The sequence below is a fragment of the Poecile atricapillus genome, chromosome 3, assembly GCF_030490865.1.
Source record: "Poecile atricapillus isolate bPoeAtr1 chromosome 3, bPoeAtr1.hap1, whole genome shotgun sequence".
In the NCBI taxonomy this organism is placed as follows: Eukaryota; Metazoa; Chordata; class Aves; order Passeriformes; family Paridae; genus Poecile; species Poecile atricapillus.
In genome coordinates this window covers 84,423,476-84,435,975 of record NC_081251.1, presented here as the reverse complement: position 1 = coordinate 84,435,975, position 12,500 = coordinate 84,423,476, and the positions used below count along the sequence as shown (strand labels likewise).

Here is a 12,500-nt window from a genome sequence, read left to right as displayed (position 1 = left end):
TAAGAGAAGAGAAGAGAAGAGAAGAGAGAAGAGAAGAGAAGAGAAGAGAAGAGAAGAGAAGAGAAGAGAAGAGAAGAGAGAAGAGAAGAGATGTTTACAAGCTTTAATTGTGCATGAACATCCCATGTGATCATCTCCATGAACAGCCTTGGCCCAATTTATTATATGAGCAGCTCACTGACATCAGTGGCATTACTCGTACATCAAGGGCAAACGCATTGTTGTAGGCTTATTTTAGCTTTTCTCATGAGGGCTAGACCCAGAGATGAGTGCTGCAAAAGAGGTCTGAAGAATTCATAGGAGGAAAGTTTTAGCAATCAAAAAGAGGTGTTGTTTTCTGTATGGGGAGTAGCTGGGAGCCAGAAGACTGGAATGGTGAGCTGCTTCTTAGTAGTAAGGGAAGTGTTTTACTTGCTGACACACAGTCTCAGAAGGATGGTACCTAGAGTAGAGTCACTCATGTGAAGTTTGAAGAAATAAGGAGGGTAAGAACAAAGAAGGAGAAAAGAGAAGTTGTGCTCAGGGTCTTGGTCCAAATGAATTTGATGTTCAGTCACCCTATGGCCACATGAAGACTGCACTATATGGAGAGAGACTTTTTCTCCCATCTGCATGTTTTTTTTCAGCCGTGGGTGTTTTTTCGTTGGCGGAGTATTTTTCTGGGATATATTTTGTGTCTTGTCATTATTCATTAATAGCTCTACTCATATCTCTGAGCTATGGTCAAGCAGGCAAATTTCAGGTCACATAACAATTGCTGTCTGCCAAGCACACAGCTCATTAAAAGATGTGAATCCACAAGTTGATACTTGTGATTCAGCAGAGAGCATACGTTGTTTGGATGGTATGTTAGCAGAAACTCATCCTGCTTTCTTCTTCCATTCTGGAAGTCAGATCTCCAAACTTCAAATTTGTAAAATAAAATATCTTGAAAACTAGGTGGCATGGGAGGGCAGGAGGTGATGAAAACATTAGCATCTGCAGAGGATTATGCTGGCAGCACAACAGGATACTGGGTACAAGTACCTCAGTTTCCTTGCAGCTGAAGATGGGGTCATAATGCTCCTGAAAATATAGAATTACTTCAACTTGAGCTCAGAAGGTGCCTTATAAGACATACTTAAAGACACAGGGACTCATTTCCATTTTAAAGGGCTAATTCTTGTCAAAAGGGATCCTTCCATTTAACCTCAGTCTCAAAGTGATTTTTTGAGGAGAAAGATGCACTGCCTCTAAAGTGTCCTCCATAATACCTTGACGTTCAAACACTGATGCCTTCTTCAACCTGTGAGATCATCCCTTTATAGCATGTGGGCAGCTGTACGGGGCAGTATGCTCTGTGTGGACTGAGAAAATCCTCTCCCTGCATTGCTTCTGTCCTTGCAAGTGTAGCCACTGGTAACCATCAATTCATGGTGGCTGTGTGTCTGGTGCAGGTACAATTAGGGAATTGAGCATCTTCTGTAAAGAAAGAGAACAAAGGAATCTGATCAGTTTAGGGAGAGGTAATGGGAGTTGCAGTGACTAGAAGTTGCCAAAGAAGGACAGTTGATACAGACTTTGAAGAAAATACACGGAGAATATTCAATAGGAAGAGAGAGAAATTATACATACCTATTACAGTGTTTTGCATCTCATATTCCCATGACTCCCCACAAGATTTGCTTTGTCTAGATGACTTTCCAACTCAGCTCCTTGATTTTACCTGAATTTTTACTTTCATTCCTTGTCTTGAAGGTTCATCATGTCATTTGTATGGACATCTCACAGACAGGGGCTAAGCCCCATGATTTCAGAAGGGATTTTGGAACTGGAAAATGGAGAAATTATGATGGAACAGAGCTTCCTGGGATCCTTCTGACTTGTCACTGAAATAGAAAATGGTAATTTTCTGTAGCGGTGGTGCAACTGGGGAAGGTGAGGCAGCTCTGAGACACATGTGGCAGGCAGATATTTTTTGAGGACTGCATGGGGATCTGCAAACAAGAGACTGATTTCTATTCTCTGAAGGTTTGTGTGGTGAGCGAGAGAATTCTGGCTTCTCCTGTCTGTTCCCTTTAGATATTGCTTGTATTACCTGCCCTCAGATCAGCTCTTAAATCAGTAGTTGTCATCAGCCAAATATGTGGGAACTTCCCCTCTCCTCAGTGGTACCTGGAGCATATCTGCTGTGCAGGCTGTACACACAGACCAAGCTTTGCTAACAATGGCTGCGACCCTCCTTACTTCCCTTCCAGATCTAGATGAACCTGTTCTCACCGTTCACCAGACCATCAGTGATGTACGTGGCAGCTTCTACCAGGAGAAGACTGTCTTCCTCCGCTGCACTGTCAACTCCAACCCACCAGCTCGCTTCATTTGGAAACGGGGAGCTGAGATACTTTCTCACAGTCAGGACAATGGTGTGGACATCTATGAACCCCTTTACACACAGGTGAAAATAAGCAAACCTCTGCCAACTTGCACTGATGAGTGTCATGCTGATGCAGGGCACTGTAGTGGGTGGTGTTTCCTTCCCTGCTGGGAGAGGGTGCAGGCCACTGCAAGGAGTGCTGCCTCCAGAAGGGCTGTTAGACCTTCCTTTTGCATGCAAATTCCCAGGGTAGAAGAGGAGTGGAGTAGTAGGAGGGTCTAGGAGGACCTTTACCTTATTATCACCGTCCCTGAGAGCAGTGACACTGCCCCCCTACTGAGGTTATGCAGCTGTTGGATGGCTGAGACTAAAATCCAAATAATCCCAAGACTGTATTTCATCTATCTCTCATCACTATTTTTTTTCTTATTTGGGTGCCCAGACTCCATATATCAGGGAAGGGTTTCCTGTTTAGCAGTGGGAGCAAATGGCAGGCATGGGATGCATGAGCATTTTCTAATGGCCACAAGTAATGGGAAGCTCAACTGCCTGGGTACTTCCTAGCTGTTGTCCTGTGGCAAGTGTCCACATCTTTTCTCCTCCTCCTGCTTGCCTATGTTGGACTTGCACTGTAAACACCACTTTCTTCACAGTAATTAGCCTGCCAATGCAGTGGAAGATGGAGGGGAACTTTTCTTTTGCCAGGGCACTCTGGGCATGTTACCCTAAGCTCAGCTCAGGATCTGAATGTCCTTTAGATGTTAATCAGCCCCAGTACTTCCAGCAAGGCTGCTAAGGAACACATAGCAGGGATGGGTGGGAAGGGAGGACTGAAGGGCAGCTCCCCAGGGCACCTGTTTCATCCCAAGCACCTTCCTGCATTCCCAAAGCTGGGCCCAGAGCACATTCTATCTGAGTTTGATTTCTCAGCAATGCCCCAGGCAACCTTTAAGCTAATGTAGTCATGTTCATATTTTATTGAAACACGCCATCTCTGTAGGTCATGGAAATAGGCATCCAAATGGAAATATTCAGGGGGATGAGGAGGGAGGAGAGAGCTGCAGGTTAGTGACAGATTTGCAGAAACACTGTAGGTCAGCGCTGCTGTTTGGCCCTGAAGACAGCTTTGTCTGTGTGCTGTGTGGCTCCCAACTAGGACATCCCTTGGAGGAAGCCACCGTGGGCTCTTCCAGTTTTCACTAGGCTCAGTGTAATTAACAGGAGACATTGCCTAATGAGAGGATGTCTTAGGACTTTGGATATTTTCTCTAGCTAAATAAGGCATCTGGCAAAAATTCATCAGTTTGCAGCATTAATGTTTAAATGACCCAGCGTGCTGCAGCTCCTGTCAGGCAATGCTCCCAACATGATGGGTCATTCCCAGCTCTGAAAGAGTGTGTTGGCACTGCTGTGCTCAGCCAGGCATGCCCTTGAGGTCCTCTTCTTAACACCAGCAAAAGCCTGTAAATTTGGGTTGGTAAGAGTTGAAGTTAACAAAAACACACCTCTGCAACACTGTTCGAAGGGGGAAATCTTGCTGGAATGTTAAACAAAGTACCTTTTACCAGAGTTTGGAGTGCTTTCTTAGAGATGAACCTCTATCAGTGTTAGGTTTGAATAGGCTTTTACATAAAGAACAAGCTGAAGACTTGACTGTTCAAGCTTTTTAAAATTTACTTACACTGAGGGTTTATACACATATACCTAAATTCACTAATCAATAAACAGGATACATATGACCCTGTAAGTATGTAGATGACATGCATATTGTAAATGCCATAATTTGTGTGGCATAGCAACAATTCTTAGGGGACAGGACTTTCCTAGGGTTAACAGTGTCCTAGGTTTTATCATTCTAATTTACTCACTTCACATCCTTATTCTCTATATATTAGCATTCCTGAGCTCATTGTCCAATCCCTTGAGGTTGTCCTCAGGTGATTTGTTGTGCTGACATCTCTTCACACTTGTGGTCAGTTATGGAATGGTTTCTCCAGAACAGATTTAGACAAACACAAGGAGAACAGCAGCAACAAGTTGTCAGTGGAAGACATACAAGTTGCAGTGTGTACAAACCATTGGATGATTCTCAGAGATTTCTCATTCCATAAATAAAAGTCTACAGAACATGTCTATTGTTAATTTAACAACTTGATTCTGTTTCCATAACAAGCCGGTAACTAATGGAGTGCAGGCAGTGATTTTATTTTTTACTTTAGAATGAGGAAAGGCTATCAGAGTCTCTGCAGTCACTCTGGATTTACATCAGCATAAATGAGATTAGAATCTGGAGAAGAGGGATCAGAAAGTTTGGAAGTTCTTTGAGTATTTATTTGAATTTTTTTGTCCTCTTATACTGCAGATTTCTAAAGCATAACTGTTAACTTGTCATATTTAGGCCAGTATTAATGCCTCAATCTGCTATGATTTACTTTGGTTTGGGAATGTTGAGTCCCCAGTGACTTCCTTTGGGTTCCTATTGACATCTTGGAGTAAGATGTCAGGGTATGTTCTGGGATGGTTAAGGTTTGTCATGTTCTACAAGATGTTTCTGGCAGTAGTTGGTAAGATAGTATGCCCAGACCTGTTTGGCAGTGCTTTCAGGTCATGTCAGTCAGTTGCTGGCTGTTTCGTGAGACCCTGGAGGTGAAATGACCCCTGCAAACATTTTGTGTCTCCTTTATATAGAGCTGGGGGGGGCTTGAAATCTGCACAGTTCCCTAAGGTTTTCATGGGAGCTGCTGGTAATCTGTAAATTTTGGGAGAGGATATGGGCTTGGAATGATCATCTGTGCTTTGGACATCTGTGTCTTTTTTTTCCCCTATTTTTTCCAAATCCCAGGGTGAAACTAAAGTCCTGAAGCTGAAGAACCTTCGACCTCAGGATTATGCCAGCTACACATGCCAGGTGTCTGTCCGCAATGTCTGCAGTATCCCTGACAAATCCATCACCTTCCAGCTCACAAACATCACAGGTAAGAAGGGACATGAAGGGTCCCTGCACCTGCCTGACCCTTCACCTCCTCAACAGCCATTACTCCTCCAGGAGGATAACAGCACTCTCCAGGGCCTGCAGCACCTCGACCTCATTTACATGGCTGCTGGGATTACAGGTCTTTCACATGGAAGTCTTGTGACCAGGGCTGCTCTAGTTTCTCATAGCACTGCATATAGCCACTGCCTGGGCCAAACCTGCCATGAGATCATTGGAACAAACTACATGTAGGTGTTGAGGCACTATGTAGCTTCTAAATCATAATGTTTTATTTATTTATAATTCTAAGTGACTTTAAAAATAGATTTGATAGAGTCTAGAGTGGGGCAGTACTGCAGGAGTTCTTACAAATAATTCATCCACGTGTGACTCCAGCCTGGTTTGCCAGGCACTAGCACCTCTGCTGGTGCTGGTGCTGGTGCTTGTGGAAAGCATACATTTCCAGTGCTTTCCCAATAAATACATTTTACACTCATATTCATACTGGCAGTGCTTGAGAGCACCTCAAGTTGTGAGCAGATTTGGTTTGGTGCCTCTTGCTTGATATGCAATAAGTGAATGATAACTGAGTGTCATGTATCAAATACTGGCAAGGACTTGATTGCAACCTGCCCATTAAAAAAAACCCAAACCAAAACCACACACACAGTAAAAAATTTCCACCTGCAAAGCCCCCATGTGTGTTGAATATTTGCAAATAATAAGTAAATGTCAGGAAATTGTTTCCAGCCACTGGGGTATTCTGTGATCAGAGAGAAAGGCATTATAGCTGTTTGAATTATTCACCTCTCTAATATAACATAAAGCTGTTTGCATCCCTTGTGTCATCTCTGTGCAGTGGAAACAGAACTTTTTCTGATGTTTTTAACTATTGACAGGATATTGTTGATACTGTTTAAATTATGTTTATTGATCTGAATTGAGTTTCAAGGTGCTGAACAATAGTTGCCTCATTTTATGTAGGAAGAAGGAAAATAATGAGCTGAAGAAATTGAATTATAGCTAATGTCAGAAAAAAGTATTCTCTTTGTAGTAAGATCTCTGAACATGTCTCGAACAACCCACCCTAATAGCTTAATTTCTCTCAGGATGAGAGTGTAGCAAATGTTGAAATATTCCCTTTAAAAATTTATCTTCTGTTCATGATGAAGAAAGGGATCTTATATAGCTCTTCTTCCCCATGTGCCTTTACCTTTGAAGAGTTAGAAAATTAAATTTCTCTTCATATCCACTCCCTGTGCCAGCTGAAGTACAGGGAAACTACTCTTCATTTCAATCCAGACCCTGTACTAAGTGAATGGGGAAAATGTATTTTCAGGTTGTACTTGATAACAAGTCAGTGATATGGCCCAATTTACACCAGCTTCTTAAGCACATCTATCTAGGGTTGGTTTTTCCCTGTTTTTTAATTATATATGCATATTTATACATACTTAGAGTGGAGTCTGGAGCTACAAATTTGAAGGGGCCATGGAAAATGTGTTCTTAGCAAATTGTATTAAAAGTTGGCTGTAAAAATGAAGCTGGCATTGTGGTGTGAGCAGGGTTTGTGTTAAATAGCATGACTATATTTAATATGAAATATTATACAGGTTACTTGCCCTGTAGATAGTATTGTGCATAGATGAGGAAATATTTAAATGAAAATCTTTAATTCTCTCCTTTTTTGCCTAGGTCTTTTCTGTTCCACTTGCACTTGTGCTTTCACAGCTTCTCTAGACTTGGCTGTGCCCAGAATCCTGAGCAGCTTCACTCAGGATGCCTTTGTCTTTATAACTGAGAATGGCCCAAAGGGTGATGGAATGCTTGGAATTTTTTCTCTCTTAAATATTTATAGTCCAGGCACTACAGATGTTGAGGTGAATTGGTAGGTCAGGTCAGGCCAGGAGAATCTCCTCATCTCATTTGCTGTTCCTCAGCTGGCTCCTCAGTGTCCTTTGGGCAGATCATAGTCTCTGGTAAGGAGATGGACTTTTCCTAAGCGCTATTCAGCAGCTTGGGCTTTGCAGCAGCGACTGGCTTGTCTGCAACCTTAGTGAGAAGGAGATGTCATGCTCCCCCTCTGTTCTGCTGCTGTTTCCTGGCTTCAAAGCAGCAGCTTGGGTCCTCAGAGCCACAGGACCAGCTCAGCACCAGGCTGCCATCACCTGCTCCAGCAGGGTCAGCTTGACTGCCCCCTTCCTCAATTTCTGCAAAATTAAGCAGCCCAGCTGGTTAATTCTCCTCCTGTTTTACTGCAGCAAATTGGACTTCAAAGGGAATTGAAAGCGATTCTTTGTTTTTAATGGTCCCTTCGCTGCTTGGCAGACTCTGCCAGCAGGTTTTCTGAGCCAAGAACAAAAGGAATTGCCACAGGTTACAAATAAATGAGAATCATCTCCTGCATAACAATGTCTGCAGTCTGTTAACCTCTGTCTGCTGATTCGAGTGGGACTGGGGAGTGGTAGCCCACACAGGCTGCCACAGCCAAGGCTCCATTTTTGGGGCATGTTGTGGGAGCTTGCTTCCTGGAGCTGTGCAGGTGGCAGATTTGCAGTTCCCCTGCCTCGTTCATGCATGCACACACACTCTGCCCTGATGCAGTGCTTGCTACCAGCATGTCACCTTTTTAATATGTTGCCTTGCCCAGAGCCGGGCAAGGTGAGTGTGGGTCAGATATTTGTATATCCAACCCTAAATCTGCAAGAGCCCTAAATCTTAACCAGAGCCTGCAGGACCTCTGGTTTGTGTTCTCCCAGCTCTGACACTTTCTCTCTGGACATGGGCTCAGGCTTTCTCTGTCTCATACAGGGATGGATGGAGATTCTCAGGCAAGATGCTGCATCTGCCAGTTTGGCTGTGTACTGTGAACCTGAGACCAGTTCAATGTCTGAGGGCAAAAACAGCTATTTGATGTCAGCTACACTGAGTTAGTGACAGGAATGTGTCCTGCCCAACTATGATGAGTCGAGCTGTTGCGTTTCTGGGCTTCATACTATCTCATTAAACCATCTGGAGTTTGGTGAGGATATACAAATCCTTTCTTTGCTATTTAATAAGCATTAACCCTTGCACACTATTTACAAGATTCCTGCAAAGAGACCTGCCAAAGTCTCTGTGAGTGCAGGCTTTGGCCTCCTGAAATTCAAAGGCGCCAAGCACTGGCCTCAAAATGGCCTGTGCAGGTAGCAGAAGAGCCACCTCCTTCCTTAGGCATAGGTGACCACCTCTGACACAAATAGCATGTGTAATGGCCAGGGGTGACATTGTATTCAGTATACCAAAGCAATATCCCAGCATGGCAGTAGTTGTGCTACTAAATTATGGCACTGGTGCTGAGGAGAGAAAAGTCCTCCTTGAGTTCTTTGTATGGGCTGTAATTCAGAGATCGAGCACAAATCCAGCACAGCTCATTACCACAGGGTCCAGGGAGAGAAGAGGCAGAAATAATGATGCTGTTAAATCAGGCTTCATGAATATGGAACAATGTCTTATTTTGCATTATTATGGCTGTTACTTAAAACACACTCCCTGCTTTTTTGGGGACTGCTACTTTCTCAGCTCTGTCTGGATGGAGCCAGTAATAGTGCTTATCGGGGCTTTGAAAGACTTTTCATGGAATTAAATAGAAAATACAAAGGGAAGGATTTTGGATCAGTTCCTGGAGGGGGCTGTAGTGAGAAGGGTACAGAAATAAAATAAAATAAAAAAAAATAAAAAACCAGGTACCAGGGCATTCAAATGAAAGGCTCTCTAGACACTTTGAATCAGTCTCAGATGAACTGAATGTGAAGAATTGCTGTGATTGTGATAGCCCCCAGGTGTTCAGAAAAGCATATTAGACACGTGAGGAGGTGAAGAAGCTCAAGATTCAAAGTTCAAAGATGCTGTTAATGGTCTGCTAAGGTGCAGACAGGTCCTGGTCCTCCATATCAGTCTCTGAGCTGCAAGGACTATCTGCTTAGCAAAGCCTTTGCCTCTCAGAGATGTCTGGTTGGGTGTGAGAGATAGAGGTGTATCATGGGACAGCTGACAATAGCTCTTTTTAATGGTAGACCTTCCCTAAAGCTCACTTCTTGGAATGGAGACTCTGAATGAGTGGAGTGGTTTAATGCCAGCTGTCCTTGAGCACAAGCAGTAGTTGGGTTCAAGCAGGCTTCTTTGAGGCTATTCTTTCTCCTTCACCTCTCCATCAAGGTTTCAAAGGCTTCCATTGCCCTTATGCCCCACTGCAGTTGTTTGCATCAGGAGTCAAGAAACTTCAGGCCTTGTGTTTTTTACTGCCAATTGTTGCCTGTTTGCCACCCCTACATGTACAGAGTGGGTTTACTGGGTTTTTCTTCTGACCTGCATACTAAGCCATAGAGAACCTGCATTGAACACTGATAAAATGTCATAGCTGCTTTGTGTCCCAGTCCTAAGCACTACTGGTAGAGTGTTTTCTGGGGCAGTGCAAGGTCCTGCCTGCTCTGTTTCCTAGCCATAAAAGAGCAGAGTGTTCTCACTCAGAGACATGGTAATGATCATGCTTTAGATTCACAAACACCTCATATTTGTAATCAATTCATAGATCTTTCCAGCTGTCCCTACTCAAACTAGCCATCAACAAGAACAAATCGTAAAAAGTATGAAGCTGTGTACAGGCAAGTGGATGGGTCTTTCGCAAGCTCTGAAGTGTCCCTCTTTGTGCTTTTCCAGCCCCACCAGCTCTGAAGCTGTCTGTCAATGAGACTCTGGTGGTCAACCCTGGTGACAACATCACTATGCAGTGCTCTGTGACAGGTGGTGACCCACAGCCAGAAGTGGTTTGGTCCCACTCTCCTGGCCCAATGCCTCCCAATAGCCTTGTGCAAGGAGGCAACCTCACCATCTGGAGGATCCGCGTGGAGGACTCGGGCTACTACAACTGTACGGCCATCAACAATGTGGGGAACCCAGCAAAGAAGATTGTGAACCTGCTGGTGCGGTGTAAGTTGCTCCTTTGCTCTGAGAATGTGTTTTCAGAGGGTGAGGGAATCGCATTCCTCCTGGCTGTTCTTGTACAGCTGAGGGTGAACGTGATATTTAGTAGTAATTAATATTCTGGAGAAGTGCCTGTGCAAGCTTCTCTGCTCCCAGACCAACGGCTGTGCAAGCACTGCTTGCAGCTTCATCCTGGACTGTAGCATTATCCTGAATTGGATGATCCCAGACTGTCATATGTGAGGCTTTTGGGACATTTTGTGGGAACATAAGTGGGAGAGGTCTTTGGGCAGATTTTGCATAGAAATGTTGCCTTCCTGAGGAGCAAAGTACAGTTTTCCTGTCCAATGCAAGATACTTTGATATCCCTAACTAGCTTTGCACTTCTGTTCATCTCAGCCATGAAGAATGCCACATTTCAAATCACTCCTGATGTGATCAAAGAGAGCGAGACCATCCAGTTAGGCCAGGACTTGAAACTCTCTTGCCATGTAGATGCTGTCCCCCAGGAGAAGGTTGTCTATTCGTGGTACAAGAATGGAAAACCAGCCAGATTCTCAGACCGGTTGCTCATCACCCGCAATGACCCTGAGCTCCCACCTGTGACCTGCAGCTTGGAGATCATTGACCTGAGATTCAGTGACTATGGCACATACCTGTGTGTGGCTACCTTCCAGGGAGCACCCATTCCTGACCTCAGTGTGGAGGTGAACATCTCCTCAGAGACAGGTGAGCCTCTCTCTGGCAGGTGGGGACCCCAGAGAAGTGTTTGGCATCTCTGGCTGCCCCACAGCCCCATGCCCCTGGCTTTTTTGAAGAATCTCACATGCATGTCCTGGATGCTAGTGGAGAAAGGTCTCACACCCTCAGGCAAGCGCTTGGCTTATATTGGAGATAGGTAATAGTTACAACTTCTCTGTCTGATGTATTATGTACCAAGCAGATCTTCCTTTATATTTTCTCCTTATGAAAAGTCCAAAGTGCACTCCAGTCAAAGCTACAGAGACAGCTTTACAGTGTGATTGTTCAAACAAACCTCCACACTGTGAAGGAAAAAAGGAAGAAGTGGTGGTATTTCAGCAAATTTCAAGTCTCCCTTTGCTTAGAAGAGAGTAAAAGAGAAAGAAAGCTGTTCTTTCTTCTCTTGGGCATTGTTTATGAAGAATGTACCTTTTTTTCAGCGTTGTGTCCAGGATAAAAATTCTGTGAAATCTTGCAGTGTTTGCTGGATTGCAAATGCAGTCTGTCTTGGGCACTCTCTGTAGGAGTCCCAGTGTTATAAATGCCTCCCTCCTAAAATCAGAGTCAGAGCTTCACCCCATGGCTCAGTGAGGACAGGACAAATATGTCAGTGTTTGTCAGTCACTTTGGAGACTTAAAATATAGAGTCTTAGGGCTGTCTTTCTGTTTCTGGGGAAATTATGGGTCCAGCTGTGCTCTCCATTACATCCATGTCATTGTGCTGCCTTTCCAGGACCATGAGGGTACAGCACAAAATAGCACTGCATTAGTAATCTGATGGAAGACTCCTCAGGGGAGTCAGCTGCCCACAGATTTTGACTTGCACCTTCACAGAATGTTACTTCTCAGTCCTTGGTTGTGCTGGATCCACAAACCAAGCTGATCTCACTCTTTATTCTGGATGCTGCTAACTTCAGCTCCCCAGAAAAAAGTGCTGCAACTACTGCTGATGCTTTGGGAAGCCCTTGTCTCCCATTAGAAATACTGGGGCCAGCCTGCTCCCGATAGGATTGCATCTAGTTCTTGTTGGCAGCCTGGAGACTGAGCCCTGACTGTGCCATGGATCCACTAAACACTGAAGAATGGTCCTTCCTTTCTGTGGACAGCCATGACAGGTAGGACCTCTCCATGCCAGCCAACACCAACCCTGTTATGCCAACAGGGAAAAAAATTGGGTGAACTCACCAATCCTGGTGCAAAATTGGCTCTCCCAAACTTGTATGGCTGATACCACTTGCAACAATTCTTTTTGCCCAAGATCACTAGATGGGAGAGTGCAGTTGTGTTTAAGACTGCAGGGGTAGGAGGCTGTGAAGAGCTGGGAGGCCACTGATGATTCCACCAACAGGCCTGGCAGTGTTGGTCCAAGCACCAGCCAGTTGCTGCCTTAAAGGAGGTGTCTGAGTGACAGGTTGCCCTGTGCCTGTCTGGAGGAGCGTGAGTCCCATATGCATGTACAGATGCTGCCAA

At 44.5% G+C, this 12,500-nt stretch overlaps 1 protein-coding gene across 1 annotated transcript in view; it reads left to right on the top strand.

Moving 5' to 3' along the window:
• The window catches only part of MDGA1 (MAM domain containing glycosylphosphatidylinositol anchor 1), a 192,138-nt gene that overhangs the window by 5,919 nt on the left and 173,719 nt on the right, over window positions 1-12,500 (top strand). The window contains exons 3-6 of the mRNA XM_058836468.1: window positions 2,238-2,434; window positions 5,196-5,328; window positions 10,026-10,295; window positions 10,689-11,018. Coding sequence (XP_058692451.1) covers window positions 10,091-10,295; window positions 10,689-11,018 — 535 coding nt within the window. The 5' untranslated portion in view covers window positions 2,238-2,434; window positions 5,196-5,328; window positions 10,026-10,090. The remainder of the gene's footprint in view (window positions 1-2,237; window positions 2,435-5,195; window positions 5,329-10,025; window positions 10,296-10,688; window positions 11,019-12,500) is intronic.